Raw genomic sequence first — 17,916 nt, forward strand, 5'->3', positions numbered from 1 at the left:
CGGAACCGGAGGCAACCTGCGATAAGCGCAACATCAGGACAAATATTACAGTCCTATTAGAAGGGGAACCATTCCCTTTTGATTGCAATTCCTCCTCTTCTGATTGCATTTATTTGTGAAAGTTCCCCATTTTACCAAAACTTCAGAGGAAAAAAATTAAGGACATCTGGGAGGCAAAAGGTACACAATTAGCAATAAACACACATTTTTGTATGGAAACGGCTTAAGGGCAGATTTATTTTGCGATAAACCAAAACTTATGCAACAAAGTGTTTTAGGCATCACGCACACCATTTGTATCGATAAAAGGCCATTTGAATGGAAACGGGCAGAAGACGGCAAATTTTGCCAAACATTTTTTTTACGCTTTTTCACTTTGTTGATAACAAAATACCGCGAAAAGTGGATGGAAACTATGCTACTGAGTCTTCTCTTTACTGTTGTTCATGAAACTGGTGTCGAGCGGGTAGAATTCAATGAAGCTGTCAGCTGAGGACATGTGAGGTGTCTTTCTCAAACTAGAGACTCTGATGTACTTATCCTCTTGTTTAGTTGTACATCTGGCCTTCCGCATCTCTTACTGTCCTTGTTAGAGCCAGTTGTCCTTTGTCTTTGAAGACTGTACTGTACAGTTTTTTGGCAATTTCAAGCATTGTATGGCCCTCATTCCTCAAAACAATGATTGACTGATGAGTTTCTAGAGAAAGCTGTTTCTTTTTTTGCCATTTTTTTACCTAATATTGACCTTAAGACATGCCAGTCTATTGCATACTGTGGCAACTCAAAAACAAACACAAAGACAATGTTAAGCTTCATTAAACATACCAAATAGCTTTCAACTGTGTTTGATATAATGGCAAGTGATTTTCTAGTACCAAATTAGCAATTTAGCATGATTACTCAAGGATAAGGTGTTGGAGTGATGGCTGCTGGAAATGGGGCCTGTCTAGATTTGATCAAATATGACTTTTTTCATATAGTGATGGTGCTGTTTTTTACATCAGTAATGTCCTGACTATATTTTGTGATCAGTTGAATGCCACTTTGGTGAATTAAAGTACCAGTTTCCTTCTGAAACAGCAAAATCTGTACTTTAGTCCAAATGTCCAAGCTGTGCTTTTCCATACAATTAAAGCAAATACTCTAGGATCTGGAGCTGGTAATGAGCTAGAGGGCTAGAGACAGACTAGTTATTCACTGAAAATCTTGAAAGTTAGGAAAATTTAAGAGCTAAACACAGACATGACTTAGACATATAGAGTGATGTACAGATACAGTTCTGCTCATAGAAATCTAGTTTAATTGCTACTAAGCACCACAAGATTTGATGCCACTAACCTGGCAAACTTTGGCAAATCCATTTATTGTTTCAACCTCAAAAGACACCTTTTCAGAGCTAACGACACAAAAGTTGTTGGCTCACCTCACTGGTTCGAATCCAATGTTCATGTTTCCTTTCCCCTCAAATTCTCTTGTCCTTAAAGACATTAAAAGCTAAAGTCTTAAACATTTTAAAGTCTTTTGCAGCCTTATTGACTTAAAAACAACAAATTACAGTTAGCTCCTCCACAAAATGTTTTGTTCATGACAGCTTTGATCTTTGTTAAGAAGAAAGGTGATGACGAACATGCCGTGGAGAAACCGCTATGTGTCCCTCATGATAAAGGTGCTGAGATGTGTCTGATGCATGAGAGGAAACAGTGTGGAGAACTTTATCAGCACTGATTAAGTTAGATGCAGATCAAATATACCAGAATGTGTTGGGATTTGTTTCGAGTCAGCTCCAGTAGGAATATTTTTGAGGGATGAGATTTTCTGCGTGTGTCTGGATTCTGATGTACTTGTCGAAAATAACTTAAGTGAAACGTTTCACCTGTGTAAATGTGCGTGCCTGTAGCTTGCTTACTCTGTATTTAATTTGTATTTATTTATTTTATTTATTTTTTTGGTCTTCTGCTGTCACCTTTTGAGCTATGACTTGAGATGAAATTTCTCTCTTTTCTTTTGCCCTCAGGTTTGCTGACTCTATTCGAGGAATGCTGAAGCTGATTTTAGTGCTGATGTTTGCCGGAGCATCCCTGGCGGCCACCTGGTTCACCCTCACCTGCCTGACCAGGCTCACTCACCTGCCCTCCACTAAAGGTACACTGGGGTGAAAAGGACATTGGATCTCATTAACTAATAATTGCATACCAGTTGTGTACTTGTGTACACAAAAGGTTCTAATATGTAGTTTCTGCTCAGGATGTTGATGAATCCGGGTTATTCTAAATGAGAAAAAAAAACGTGATTTTTGGAACTATAGGTTATCGACAAAAATCTATGCCATTAGTTGCAGATATTTTTATTTATTTTTTTCCTCTGGCTGTATATTCAGAATGGCTTAGTTCTACAATATAACAGCGGCCTCTAGAATTAAATTAAAACAATCACTTAAACCCAGTTTGGATTTGCTGTATCTAAATCTTTCATCATTGAAAATATTTACCCATATATTTATCTTAACTTCTCTTCAATGCATATTTTCTTATTTTGATTATATAATCAAGTGTTCTAAATTAAAGGCGAGGGCATGCAAAGAAAAATGTAACTATATGGAAATGCACCCCGTGAATATAAAGACTATAAAAAGCCTCATTTGATTAATACTTAATATAGAGCATTGTAACAGGGCCAAGTGTCTGTCATTTCAAAATAAGAGTCCTTGTTGTGTTTCGGGCTTGTTTATGGTTAAAAGTCCCTCATTATGCACCAAATCTTCATTATTATTGGGATTTTGGTTGAACAAGCAACTGCATCTGGGATTTTTTCATTTTTGACTTTGTAGCCTCCATGTCTGTGCCCGTCATAGTACGAAAAGAAAAACATTTTTTTTTTTTTTTACATTCTATAAATCAATTTTAAAAACTGTCAACCGATTAATCGGTTATTGCCCTTTCCCACCACCTTAGTTATCTGTGTTGGCAAAATCACCATCGGTCAACCTTTAGTATCTGCAGTTGGTCAATGTGCATAAAATGCCCAAACAATCTCCATATAAGGACAATGGGACTCATTCACCAATAATTGTAGACAAGTCGTGTACTTCTGTGTAAAGAAAAGGTTCTTACAAAAATTTCCACCACCTTCAAAACAGGTGAATATTTGCATAAATTTGTTCTTACCCTCATTTTAATGTTGTTGAACCTGGAATCTGTATGTGTGGTTTCAGTTGGTTCTAGCCTAAATTTTATCCTAAATTTTTAATAAAATAATGAGTGTACTTATTGATGACTCATTGTCATTCTGAAAATGTTCGTAAACTGGTTTTATGCACAAATTTGTGAGTATGCACAGTTAGCGAATAAGACCCAATATGTTCTGCCTTGTGCACATCCACAAAACTGACTCCCCACAGGGAGTCTGGTAGCCGCGAACAGCAGCATAGGCAATCTGCAACTGTATCAGTGAAAAGGAGCCAAAGGAACTCATTAAGTCCAGATCAGTGAAGGAAAAAAGGGAGCGTAGCTCTAGAGAAGCTGGCCTGAAACAAACATATGCCCCATAGATCAGCCAGCTCAAATATTTCCATCAATTATCTTTTTATGGTTGGCACCTGACTTTTTTATCTGCTGCCTTCCTGAAATTCTGGCAGACAGAGCTCACAGACTCAGGGGCCGGCTCTCCATCTGGTGTGATTTTTATACCATGCACATGTCAAGTTGCCATCCATGGCTTCCCACATCCTTTTGTGATTCATATCACTTCCTAATGAACACAAGGCTATGTTGTGGCAACATTCAATCATCAGAACTTGTTCTAGCTGGTTGTGAATCTAACTTGTTTATGCATAGAATAATTGGCAACGAACCTCCGTCTCCTGTTGTAACTGCATCACCACCTTGGGTGTGCTTCAGTGCCATTGTTAATTATTCCATTACACCTACACCATGGTTACCATTTGTATGTGTATTTATCTCAAGACATTTTTCAGGTTTTCCCTAAAATTGTCTTGTGTGTTGAACTACTATTTTTTTATTTCATCACAGATTAAAGGTGATGTAATTTTTCAGTGTTAAACTTAGAGCTGTCAGAATTAGCGCATGTTATTGATTAAAAAAGATTCATAAATTTTTTTTTGTAGTGCATTTACCGTTAATACAGCGTAAACCAGCATAAACACTTGTTGGAAGGGCGGAATCTTTGTAATGTGTCCGCCCGGAGTCATTACACTGACACACACTTCACAACATACACAACAGAGCTTCCATGTTCCAAATGATGGCGAAAGGACCTCTTAACGCTATTTAATGTACAAAACAAGCCCAGATTGGACTTGTGATAGGCAGAAAAATACTTGATTTCTATGTAAGGCACATTTTAATTACCATAGAAGCACATCAAGTCTTAACTATCACCAAAACGCAGAATAAGAAGTTTTTGTCTGTAAGCGGTTTTCATGCAGAGTTCAAAGTGGTGCTTGATGCTGGCGTTGATGTGAATCCTGAATGCGGCTTTATGATTGCTGTAACAAAGCAGGTAGCCACAGTCTACTGGCAAATTAATATTGATGGAAGATGAGAGTTTAAGAGATTTAATGCCCATTGCAATAAAAATGCAACCTATGTGGGGACTGGTTCTTTCAATTAGTCAAACTCCCACTTAGACTTTGGGAAACGTTTAATGTTATTTGAATTGGAGCTATTTTAATACATTTCTATCTTTATACCATGGAAGGCTTTGTTTGGAAATTTTTAATAAATCATTATATTAGGGGGCCTGGGTAGCTCAGCGAGTAAAGACGCTACCACACCTGGAGTCACAAGTTCGAATCCAGGGCGTGCTGAGTGACTCCAGTCAGGCTTCCTAATCAACCAATTGGCCCGGTTGCTAGTGTGGGTAGAGTCACATTGGGTTAACCTCCTCGTGGTCGCTATAATGTGGTTTTTGCTCTGTGTCTATGTCTCCACGGTAAAATGCTCAACAAGCCACATGAAAAGATGCGTGGATTGACGTCTCAGACGCAGAGGCAACTGAGATTTGTCCTCCGCCACCCAGATGGAGGCGAGTGACTATGCCACCACAAGGACCTAGTGCGCATTGGGAATTGAGCCTGCCATATTGGGGAGAAAAGGGGATTAAAAATCCAAAACAAAAAAATGTAAAGCATTATATTGTTAAATTTTTTTTGTTTTCTTTCCTAAGATGAAAAAAATGCATTTTGACAGGAAAAGAGGTGTGTGTGTGTGTGTGTGTGTATATATATATATATATATATATATATATATATATATATATATGTATGTATATGTTTCAAATTTCAGCGCTTTCAAAATCTGTGATTAACTACATAAAAAGTGATTAATAGCGATTAAACATTTTAGTTGACTGACAGCACTAGTTAAAATTCTTTCTCCTATCCCAGCTCCTATCTGGATTGAAAACTTTTAAAAGCCATTCGTAGGTTGATTTCACCAAAAAGTGTAATGAGAGTCTCTGCGGCACTTTTTTAAAACATTGCTCTTGTTTATTTGAGAAACATCGATCAACCAATGGCATGAGTTGAGGTGATGCGTTCCATTCCATTTAATGACATGAGTTGTGTCGGAGTCTCACAGTTTATTTAAACAATTGAAGATGGGGAAGAGTTTTGGAAACCACTTTTAAAACAGTCATTCATTTTGTTTGGTGGAACTCGAAATCACACCCTCCACCTTAAGAGTTTCTAAGAAATTTCCATTATTAATTTAAAAGAATTTGAAAAGAACACGACGAAGTAATGAACACACTTGGAACGAGTGTAAACCAATCAGAATCAAGAATTCAACAATGTTGTGTTTAAGCTACCAATAACGTATTATAACATAAAGATAACATAAGAATGTAGTATTCTTGAAATGTATTTGAAATGTACTCTTTCTTTCTTTCTGCTTCTTTAGCCACTCTCTACACCTCCTGTATCCTAGTGGGTATCTTCATCAACAGTAGCGTGCCCATCTTCTTTGAACTGTTTATTGAGACGGTTTATCCTGTGCCCGAGGGCATCACCTGTGGAGTGGTTACCTTCCTCAGCAACCTCTTCACTGGACTTCTACTGTTTTGCCTCACCTTTTACTTCACAGGTACCTTAATATTTAAGCACTTTAAAGGATGGATTTAATGCAAACATTAACACATTAAAGAAAGCCAAAATATTTTTTAAACCAAAACAATACATCTTTTCCAAAACCTGGTGAGCTGCCTCACTGTCTACAGCCTACATAAGTGGCCATTCAGACCGAATGCGTTCTTGTACTAAAAATGCTTGGACACAGCACTATGCATATAACAGAACACAGATGTCTCGAAACATGCTTTTAAAAGTTGACATTGTTTTTTTAACGTACCAATAAATATTGCATTTCGCTGCAGACGAAAGTTCGAATTTGGTGATCTCTGACCTGTGAATCTGTATGACGAGATGATGTGTGACCAAAAGAAGATCGAAGTATCACACACTTGATCTCTTGGCTCAATACAAAGAATACATATTTCAAAGCTGCAGGTGTTTATTGTTGCAGGAAAGTGAGTAGACTGTATATTTTAACATTGTTATTTGTGGTTTATTATTTATTAAAACCAGAAGCCCTTGCATGTGACGACGTATCGTACTACTTTGCGGTGTCCGAAAAAATGTCCCATGCTCAAAGCCTAATGTAACCGCCTCTTTAGAAGGAGACATAATTAAGAAACCTACCTTTTGCAACAGCCTTTACGATATCTAACAATGCTGCCTTTTGTATTCTGTTTTGGAACGGAGCAAATTTTTTATTTTGTTCCAGACTGCCTAGTGACTTCTCTAACACCCTTTGTAATTTTGAGGAGATGTGTTTCATTCAGCTTTCCAAATAAACATGGAGAGATTAAACACAACACATACAGACTCTGACGCAGTTCAATCATGCACAGCCAACTGTGTTATCGTCATTGTCCTTTTCCTGAATGGTGATTAACCTTCAGTGTACGGCCATTCACACAAAGAATGATGAAGACATATGTGCTGGGAGATTGACTGTCCTCCACTCTCATCTTGTGGAAATAGAAACTTCCAGCTGAATATTCATGAGACACTTTCTGATCGGTTCCTTGAGCTTGGCAGGTGGATTGACAGGTAGTCCATGATAGTTTATTTTAGCTTGAATAGTGGACACCCATTTGTCAGGTTAACACAGGGGGCTGTAGGTGTTTTGTCCAGTAATAAAGCAACCTGTCATGAAGTACTGGGTCATATGCCATGCCTACACAATGGCAGCGTCCCACTAGTGATTCGAAACAACTCAATTTCAGCAACTCACCCACACACTAGCATAGTGGTGGTAAGTTTGGCACAGGCAAGCACCACTCACATATTCTTTAGAAAATGTAAACAAGTATCTATTAATATTGCATTTATGCTATACATTATAAATTGTATAGCTGTCAACCTCAGACTGACCACCACCAAATCAAGATTCCAACTATGATACAGTCATCTCCACATTCTGTCACTGGCCTTGACCAGCCAGATGACAGGTCTCCGTTTTATGAGCAGGCAGGTTGCTGGATGCCATCCAGCTGTCAAGAAAGGCTGTGAAAACTCCATCTTCCTGCTGATTCCCCGGAGAAGATTAAACTGAGATGAGTGAGCTTAGCTGGGCTCATCCTTTCAAATCTGATTGGGTTAACGGTCCCAAATGAAACTATGAGATTCATTCTGATTTTGTGTGGCTGTGAGAGCGCCATTGGATCTCTGACAACACACCATGGCTGGAAAGAAAATAGAAAGAGCGAGGGCTCTATATGTAGAAGGTGATTGCGTTGGCAATTGCTATTGAGTTTGGAACATTTTTGTTTCTGTTTAGGGCAGCTGGTGTGTAGGCTCTGAAATGATGATGGATTTCTGTTTGTTTCATCAGAACCATCCTGCAACATCTCGTTATGACTCCATTTGACATAATAAGCTCTCTGCTAGCCAGACTGCTCAAAATCCTCTTCTTAAAGATGCATGAAAAAAAATTCCACAAAGTTTTTTGGCTAAAAAAATTTATTGTTTCTCAAATTATGCACACTTATATGCAGAGGTGTAGGAATGATCTAAAAAGTGGATGGGCACATAAACCTTATCAGCCCGGCTCACAAATACTAATTAGGTGATGCCAGAGAAGTCGCAATGGGCAAATACATCCATCTCGCACACATTTACACAAAGAACAACAATTAAAAGCAGAATAGACAGAACATGTCCTGTCTGAATGGCCCCTTATTATAATTAATGATTGCACGTTCGTTCACTCTGCAGATGATGCAACTGGTTGCCGAAGGCTTCTGCTTGGTCTTAAAGTCATAATTTTATGTGGACAACAATAATTTTATCTTATTTCAGTAAGCTGCCTATTATCAGACTCTTGTGCTCATGAAATAAAGTAATCATAGATGATAAATACACATGCAAATAACATTGGTATTGTTAACGGAAATATTTTCTTCATTCATATCAGCTGTTTATGAAGACGAATAAGGTTTTGTTCATACTGCGATTTGTCTTTTAAATGTGATTTTAGGACTGACTGTTCATCATTTTGCAAATTAAAAAAATCAAGTTGCGTTCTGAATAAATAAAACAAGTATTATTTCAATTATATATATATATATATATATATATATATATATATATATATATAATTGAAATCCGACTGTTCAGACTGAAACATTTTAGCGTTTTACAATTGTTACATGCACGCTACCCACCCCAGCCCGCTTGAACTTGTACCCAGCTAGCAAGCAAACTATCCACTGGTACAACTGACAGGGATACGGCTGTAACCTAAAAAAAACCCGGCCTGACACCTGACGGACCCCTCGAGATGAGACTTGCCTCCCAATTCAGCGAGGATGGCATTCCCCCCGCGTACCCCATCCTTGCCTCGTTGGCGTCCAGCCCCAGCACTTGTGGTTTCGATTGAGTTTGTAAAAATCTGATTTGTGCTGTTGAGACGACAAACAACTAAATGGGTTTGAACCATATATGCCAAAACTTTTAAATTAATAAAAGTCTGAATTGACCATTTATATATTTTCCTTAAAGTGAGAATCTACTAACTAACAAACAAACTAACAATTTACATAACAACAGTGAAGCATTAAAATACTGTTTGCTTAATTTAAGTATAAATGGGCTTTCCTTGCCATCAATGCCATGATGACATCTCTTGATTAATTAAAAAAAAATTAGAACAAAAATCTGTTTGTTTAATATAAAAAATTCTCCTAACATGCTGATTAATGAAGCAAAATCTAGATAGAAAAAACATTCTGATACAAACCTGGCTTAGCTGAACCATCTGAATCACATATCAGACAGATGAAGATAGTTTCACTTTGCTTAATTTTTGTTTTCTACAGTATGTTTAAGCGAAAGATGGCAGTATCTGTTGTGGGATCTCCGCTACTATTGTTAAAATAACCGTGCCTGAAACTACGTACAGTAAATCAGGCTTTATGTGGTGCCTCGTGTCTATAGCGGGGAGAGAGGCAACTCGTGGAGAGCAGGAATAAGCGGCGAGCGCTGGACGCGCTATAATCCAGCTCTAGAGGTAAAAATTTCTCTAGTGCTGAATGCACCATTCCCGCTCCACACGCTTAGGTGTCAGATAACTAGCACAAAGATTTAGATCTAGGTCCGGACTGAATTGTCCTTCGGTCCAGATCGGGAACGGAGTCCACCTATTGAGTACCCCTGGTGTAAAATCTTGAAACCTGACTACCCAAGATTATTTTAACCCAGTGTTGAAAACATTTCAGTTATAGCCCATATGATTTTGACATATAGAACCAGCGATGCCAGGCCAAACCAGGTAGGCAAATCAAACTTGTATGTCTGATTTAACTCTAGGAGGAAACCGAGCCTACAAACTGTCAGCCACCCTCAAACTTGCTAGGGGCCAGACTGAAGACACATTAAACCAGGTTGAAATATGCCATCAGTCTGCCTGCTGAATGGGCAGCGATTAAGAATAATTACAGCAGTAAGAGGAACATCTCAAACGTCTTAGCCTGGTTGACTGGAAGTGAGGAGCCCTTTGGTTGAGTGAGAGAAGCATTGTACTGCCTGGTCACGACATGAGACGTCTCCTCACATCCCTCCCCCCTTGTCCTTGCTTTTGTCCTGCTGTTCCATGTGTGAGAGATTGCGTGTCACCGTGAGTGGCCTGTTTAAGCTGTCATTTGGCTGTGGCCTTTTCAGCACATTACAGCCCCTGAGACGATGGAAGAAAAGAGACAGGCTAAATTGCACCCTTAATAACAACATCTCTGCATTCTGCCATCAGGTATTTATAGGAAGGAAATGCAACATAACAGTCTGACTGCTACATAAACTGACAGACAGAATATAATTGCTGCATTCCCATTATGTGGTAGAAAGAGAGGGTAAGTGAAGGAGAGAGAGAGAGAGAGAGAGAGAGAGAGAGAGAGAGAGAGAGAGAGAGAGAGAGAGAGAGAGAGAGAGAGAGGAAGAAATTGAATCTTTCGACCCAACTTGTCTTGTGTTTTCAATAGCTACATGGCATCACGGAGAGGTTGGACACTGTGTGTCCAAAGTTCCGCATTCTATCAGCACTGTAGGGGTGTGTTGACAACTCGAGGGCTACGGTCACATGGCAGCAGGATACAGTTGTCAGTCCAGTTTTGGAGTGCTGAATATGGTTGCATTCACACACAGTTTGGCTATTGACGAGAATGACAACCGAAGTGACTTCCTTAAAGTTGGAGTTTTGTGGCTTTTAGTCCATGTCTATTAGCTTTGAAGCCATCTAGTGTACTCTTAAAAGTTGACAAATAACCTTAAAGATATAGACAATTAAAATGTAGTCTTCCTCTTCTGGGAAAACAGACATAAATATTGGTGAGTAACTTTGCACTACACAAATTATTGTCCAATCAAATGCCCTCTAGAATGAGAATTGAGCTGTTTCCATCCATTTTGTTGTCGGAGTGTGGCCAAACTGCTGCATTCGAAGGATTCAAAGGCACCATCAGTTAATTAACATTTGATGGATAATTGCACCTAAATTGGACTTATTACAAATGACACTACATTATTAAATAAGACTACAGTGTTATGGAAATCATAATTTTCATATTTACTTTAGTCACTGTAATTACAGCCGTTCTTTTGTGGATATTGCACGAGTAGAAAAGAGGCTTGACTTTGGTTATTCATTCATACAGACATTTTTCAAGCCACTCTTCTGTCTGCAGGGCATTTCGAGACAATTCTCAAACACTCAGTCAGTAAATGGACATGCATTTTAAAAGTTAGATGTCAGTCAGATTAAAACGGTATTTGTCTTTTTAAAATGACATGTAAACTAGTGTGGGCATTTTGAGAAATTTTGTTGTCCAGTACACCAACACATAAGAAAATGAGTAATCAATTACCTTCAACCAGAAGCGCAGGTTACCTAAGAGTGGGACACACACTGCCTGAATGCCAGACGCTGCCTTGATCGCTGGATTCACTGTGTGCTCTTACCGGTGCGATCGCCAGAGTGAGTGATGGACTGAGCGCCGCACTTTCAGACGCCGGTTGAAACGTGTTTCCAGTGAAAAAGCTGCATGTATTCAGCATTCGCATTTATTTATTTATTTATTTATTTATTTTTGGGATGTTTAAAAGACAATACACAACTGCTTGAAAAAAGAAAAAACATTGTTTAACTGTTTATTTTTGAAACACTATTATTTTCACATCTGAAATCTTTTTTTTTTTTTTTTTTTTTCTTTTCGTGGGTCAAAGAACAGCTTTCTATATTTTGTACCAGTAGCTTTTTTTTTAGCTATTTGATAAATTTGTTTCGACAGGCCTAATTCTGTCTGGTGCCCAATTATTTTCGTTCAGTTATTATTTAATTGAATTATTTATTTAAATTTGTTCTGGGGGTCACCACCGTTACAGCACTCCCACATAGAAACATACATTCCGGTACAATAACTTTAAATAATGATAGAATTTTCTTTTTTAGTGAATTATTCACATCCACAGATTGAGTTGTAACGGCAAGATTTAGGTGAGAGAAGCTGCTCACGGAAGGCAAAGGCACATAAAATTGAAATATTAGAGTATTGTTTTTACTAGTCAAATATTTAAAGCTGCATGAGTACTCAATTAATCGATTACTCATGCACATCCCTAAAGTAAACACTTTAGTCTGACTGAAATCACTCTGATTTTTGCAAAGTCGTACTCACAGACCTAGATAATAAGATTGTAGCTTGGCTTCGTCCAGCATGTAGACACGTTAATTGGACCACAATTGGACCCGCTGTTGTGCGCATGCTCCAAAAGACAGAGGTTAGGCACGATGTGTATTTAAAAACTTCCTCAGCTAACATCCTTCCTTCTAACTTTCTGTTCCGCATTGAAGTGTTCCACAATTTATATCAGAAGCTTGTTTTAGACCTTCCTGTCTCCAGTGTTTTCACTTGCATTGGCGTATGTTCTTAACAGATACTGTGATGTTTAGGGTATTACATTTGTCAAAATTGTCAAAAAGCATGTGACTCCATAATGTCAATACTTCTGAGAGTTGTGATAACCGTTTTTTGACAGTTTTGAAATTTATGGAGCGGGTTGATGACATGAAGGTATAATCCGTGGTTTATTAAGTTATTATTAATAGTTGTTATTATTAACTATTTTGTGACAGCCAAAAACTGCACAAGTCGAGCTTAAACTCATTTTTAATCCAACTAACACTTAAAATGTCTGTTGTTCTCCATCTAAAATGATAGTTTTTACATTGCTTATGGAGATCGGAACCAGAAAACAAGCCAGCAGCAATTAGAATCATCATGGCGGCACGGGGTGGATAGTCAGTTTTTGTAGACAGACAGACAAAACCCGCTGTAGCAGCTTGAATATAACTGCACTTGTAAACGTAGTGGTTGTGAGAATATAGCCTAGGACTTTGGGAGTTTCTGACTGGATTACCTGAGCATGAGCAGGGCCGAGCAGCTTCCTTCATTAACAGTCACCCCAGACGTCCCGCCTGCCGATGTTACCTCTCTCCATTTTAAATTGATGAGGCTGGGGCAGGCATGCGGCACAGATATAATGACCTGATAAACACAACTCCATTAACCTGCAGCTATACCACAGCACTGCTGAAGGACTAGTAATGTCTGATTAATGAAGGGGCTTCTGGATGGAATCCTTGCTTCCCCTTTCTACATTCGACCAACCCAACATCCTCTGGCATACCTGCTTGTGTTGGCTGTGCTGCATGGCTAAATCATGTAATTTAGCCCAAATGGGTGCAGCAGTTGACCCAGCATGCATTTCACCTTCTGCCATCGATTGCAGCTCTCACTTGAGGGGCAATTGATCAACCTGTTATCTGGATACGGGATGCCTAGAAATTTAAATCCACTTCTCTATTAAATGAAGTTGCACACTTTCCTATGTCCCCAAGGGTCTGTGGGATTTGACCTGGTTTATGTTATATTCAACCTGGTGTTCTATCAGGACCATAGCAGCTGCTGGTATGATGCTTTTATGCACTGAATCGCTGCTGTCTATGACAAGCTCTAAATGAGTTTGTGCATGCTGCATGCTGTGTCCTCTTTTAATAGTACTTATTACTATCAGTGACTCTTGTTGGTGCTAGTCAGATCCGCTTTGATATGGTAATCACAGGCAACCATCACTATACCTCAAACCATCAGATTCATTCAACCAGATGGGCAATGCCGAAGCACAACTGACTTAAAAAAACAAAACAAAAAATTCCTCCAAATAACTTGCAATTTTATGTTTCAACCAAAGATGTTGATGGAGAGCCCAGAATTCCATAGTTTCCCATAAATAACATTGTGTCAGTTTTGATAAGAGCATTTTGGAAGTCACCATCTTTGATACCCCTAGAACATGATAAAATGCATTTGATAAAGTCAGTCATCAGGCTTCTAGCGCAATCTGTAATATAACCTAAAAGCAAAATGCATCTCTAACCTGTCAACCCTGCTATTTATTTGTTTTTCAGAGCTGTCCTGGTTGAATTGGTGTCTGACAGGTTCCTGCATCTTCAGTCTCCTCCTCCTCCTCTTCTTCAGGGAATCGTACGACCGACTCTATTTGGATGTCTTTGTGTCTGTCTAAGCACACCGAGTGAGCTGCTTTTAACAGAAAAAGACTGAAATATTTTTGCTAACACTATTGCAAAAACAGTAAAGAAAGGGCGCACAAAATGTTGCTCACTTTTATGGATTGTTCTTTTTTCTTTTTTTTTTTTTTTTTGACCAGCAGTGGGGACATTGTGCACAGTGCGTTGTGTTAGCAACATAACTAACATTGGGAACTGAGACCTGACTAGGGAGGATAGACATGTAGATATTTACCTTTTGTACAGGGTGTGTGTGGGTGGTTGTATATATGTATGTATGTATGTATATATATGTATATATATTATACACATATATATATATATATAATATTGTTGTCTTTTGCTTTTTAAAGTTTTTACCTTTTTAAAAAAAAATAATAATTATCAGTGGTAATTATGTTAACATACTGTCAAATTGGGAAGGTCTCTTTTTGCTCACATATACTGGCAAAAGTTGATATACTGTAGGATTTAGCAGTGCCCTGTAATGATGGCTCCTCTAGTACTCTCATGACATCTAATGGGAGCATAATGGATAATTATAGACAAGCTCAATTAGTTGCCTGCCAAGAGCAATGGTGGCCTTTGGACACTCTTTGTACTGTAGTGTCGCCTGTCAATAAGTGGCATACACTGTGGTCCTCAAATCTTCTTGTTTTCCTTATCAACCCATATTATTCAAAGGTTAATTCACACCAATGTGCTCTTCATCCTGTGGAATTTAGCTAATAGACTAGCGAGGATAAAATTTTATAGATTGCTGTGATTGGACAAGCCCTTATGGTTGGTCCGATTGCATGGCATGTTACCTCACGGTTTCTTTGAGGTCATAGATTAGGTGAAGAGAGATCTGTCATATTCAGTAATGTTAAGGTAGCTGTTTGTGTTTATCCCATTCTTATGTGACTTTACGGTTCGGTTTATACGGTAGCTGTAGCATGCACAAAGTGGGTGTCTGTTGCACAAGTGTTTTAGCTGTTTTACCCTTTACAGATGTAAACCCTGCAAAAAAAAAAGCATCTTAAACTGACCTAAAAGGGTTTCCTGGTCTTAGAGAGATTTTGGGTGCTAGACCAGCAAGCAAGTGGAGGCTGGAACATCTTAAACCAGCCTAAGATGGTTTGTTATAAGGCTGGAATATTAGCTGGCCAACTAGCTAAATCAGCTGAGCACAAGCAACGAGACCAACTAAGACCAGCAAACCATTTAAGGCTGGTTTAAGCTATTGTTTTCTTGCAGGGAAAATTGAATTTTATGCAATCGGTCATGTTTCAAGGGGATTTAAATGTAATTTATTGACTTGTATATCTTACATTTAGCACATTTTAGGGATTATTACTCTAATATTGACAATAAGGGACTGTTAACGTGTGAATGTGTGAATACTATTACAGAAGAGCATTTTGAACATGGCATTATGAACTGCTGGAACAGTAAAACACTATTCACCAGCAATAATTGCCATGTAAGGTAGCCTTTTGCGATATGTGACAACCTCATGCAACAAAAAGTGCAATACTTCCTCTCGAATTTAACATACAGCCTGACCCATGAACCCAGTTGAATTATTGTAAGGAGAGAATATAACTACTTTCCTTATGCTGGTGGTCTTCTGTCTTCTGCCTCTCCCGCAATCACCATGAGCCCCTAAGAAATGGACCTCATCTGAATCTGGGCTATTTCACCATTTAATCTGCATGCAACTCTGCCAGGGAAGATGAAATGTGTAATTTGTGGCTTGAGACAAATGGATATCTGATGTTGGATTTGGTGTGGATCATCTAGAATCAAAGCAGAACTGATTCATAGTTCTCTGTGATGGAAAGGAAATGCATTTTATGGACACACTGAATCATTTAAACCCATGAATTTCAACGGCTTTCATCAGACTTTGGAAACATGGTTCTGTTCTGCTGTGGGAAAAGCCTGCATGTGAATCACTTTTTTTTGTCCCTATAAAAAAAAGTGTTCTCTCTTTTATATGTTGTTGATATTGCCTTAATTAACAGTGACATTTGTTCTGTCCTCCTCTCCACTGTGATGTGTGTACAGTGCGGCAGTCAGTGCTTGTGCTCTGTTCTGTCATTACAATGTTAATCATAACTGGCACTGGGGTCAGAGTGTATGTGGCCCCATCCATGTGCAAATTCATGGCAAAGATTTTTAGCACCTTATTAAAAAGATGTTTTTAAAAATGTGTCTTTATTGTACTGTCTTTCTTCAAGATGTTACTTGGCTTGGAGTGTCACTTTGCCATGAGCAAAGAAGCATTTTATGCTATACACACAGAGAATGTTTGCCCAACTTCCAAGGAAACTGAAAATGTTTACTTGCACAACAAAACACTAGTAAAGGGTTAGATATAAATGGGCTAATTATGACAACCAGACAGCACAAGAAAATCATATTTATATGATATTTTGAAAAAATCATAAAAATGACAATTAAAGGGATAGTTCACCCCCAATTTAAATGTTCTCATCATTTACTCACCCTCATGCCATCCCAGATGTGTATAACTTTCTTTCTCCTGCTGAACAAGTGAAGATTTTTAGAAAAATATCTCAGCTCTGTTGGTCCATTCAAGGAAAGTAAATGGTGGCCAGAAGTTTGAAGCTTTAAAAAGCACATAAAGGCAGCATAAAAGTAATACATACAACTGCAGTGGTAAGTCTGTGTTCAGAATCTGAATTAGCTTTATTGCCAAGTATACATACACAAGGAATTTGTCATGGTGACAGAAGCTTCCAGTGCAAAGATAATACATAAACAAATATACAAATACAACATATACATACAAATGTTTTAAATATACATATAAACATATATACGTAAACAGTAAAATAATAATAATAAATAAGATCCAACAGAGAAGTATATAGAGGAAACTACAGTAGGGCAATAATGTTGTTCAAATATGTTACGTGCAAGGTGATTTAATGTATTGTGCAGAAGAGGTAGGATATGTGAAATAAATATAAATAGAATATAAATATGAATGAATAGTTGAATATGCACATGATTGTATTGCCACAATGAAGAGTATTGGGGTCATTTTAATTGTTCATAAGGTGAATGGCCTGAAGGAAGAAACTGTTCTTGTGCCTGAGTGTTATGGTGCTCAGAGCTCTGTAGCGCCGGCCAGAGGGTAACTGTTCAAAAAGGTGGTGTGCTGAGTGAGGGGGGTCCAGAGTGATTTTTTCCAGCTCGTTTCCTCACTCTGGAGGTGTACAGCTCTTGAAGGGTGGGAACCAATAATCTGCTCAGCAGTCCTGACTATCCTTTGAACTCTTCTGATATCTGATTTAGAAGCTGAACCAAACCACACAGTTATTGAAGTGCAGAGGACAGACTCAATGACTGCTGAGTAGAACTGGATTAGCAGAGACTGTGGCAGGTTGAACTTCCTCAACTGGCGAAGGAAGTACAACCTCTGCTGGGCCTTTTTCACAATGGAGTCAATGTGGGTCTCCCACTTCAGGTCCTGTGAGATGGTAGAGCCCAGGATCCTGAATGACTCCACTGCTGCTACAGTGCTGTTTATAATGATGAGCGGGGTCAGTGTTGGGGTGTTCCTCCTGAAGTCCACAATCATCTCCACTGTTTTGAGCATGTTCAGCTCCAGGTTGTATTGACTGCACCAGACAGCCAGCTGTTCAGCCTCACTTCGGTATGCAGACTCATCGGCATCTTGGATTAGGCCGATGACAGCAGTGTCATCTGCAAACTTCAGGAGCTTGACAGAGGGGTCCTTGGC

General features: G+C 38.6%; 1 protein-coding gene across 1 annotated transcript in view; it reads left to right on the plus strand.

Moving 5' to 3' along the window:
* Positions 1-16,356, plus strand: part of LOC127446930 (solute carrier family 49 member 4-like) — a 55,765-nt gene extending 39,409 nt beyond the window's left edge. The window contains exons 7-9 of the mRNA XM_051708272.1: positions 2,015-2,142; positions 5,919-6,101; positions 14,040-16,356. Coding sequence (XP_051564232.1) covers positions 2,015-2,142; positions 5,919-6,101; positions 14,040-14,155 — 427 coding nt within the window. The 3' untranslated portion in view covers positions 14,156-16,356. The remainder of the gene's footprint in view (positions 1-2,014; positions 2,143-5,918; positions 6,102-14,039) is intronic.
* Positions 16,357-17,916: the final 1,560 nt, after the last annotated feature.

This window comes from Myxocyprinus asiaticus, chromosome 10, assembly GCF_019703515.2.
Source record: "Myxocyprinus asiaticus isolate MX2 ecotype Aquarium Trade chromosome 10, UBuf_Myxa_2, whole genome shotgun sequence".
In the NCBI taxonomy this organism is placed as follows: Eukaryota; Metazoa; Chordata; class Actinopteri; order Cypriniformes; family Catostomidae; genus Myxocyprinus; species Myxocyprinus asiaticus.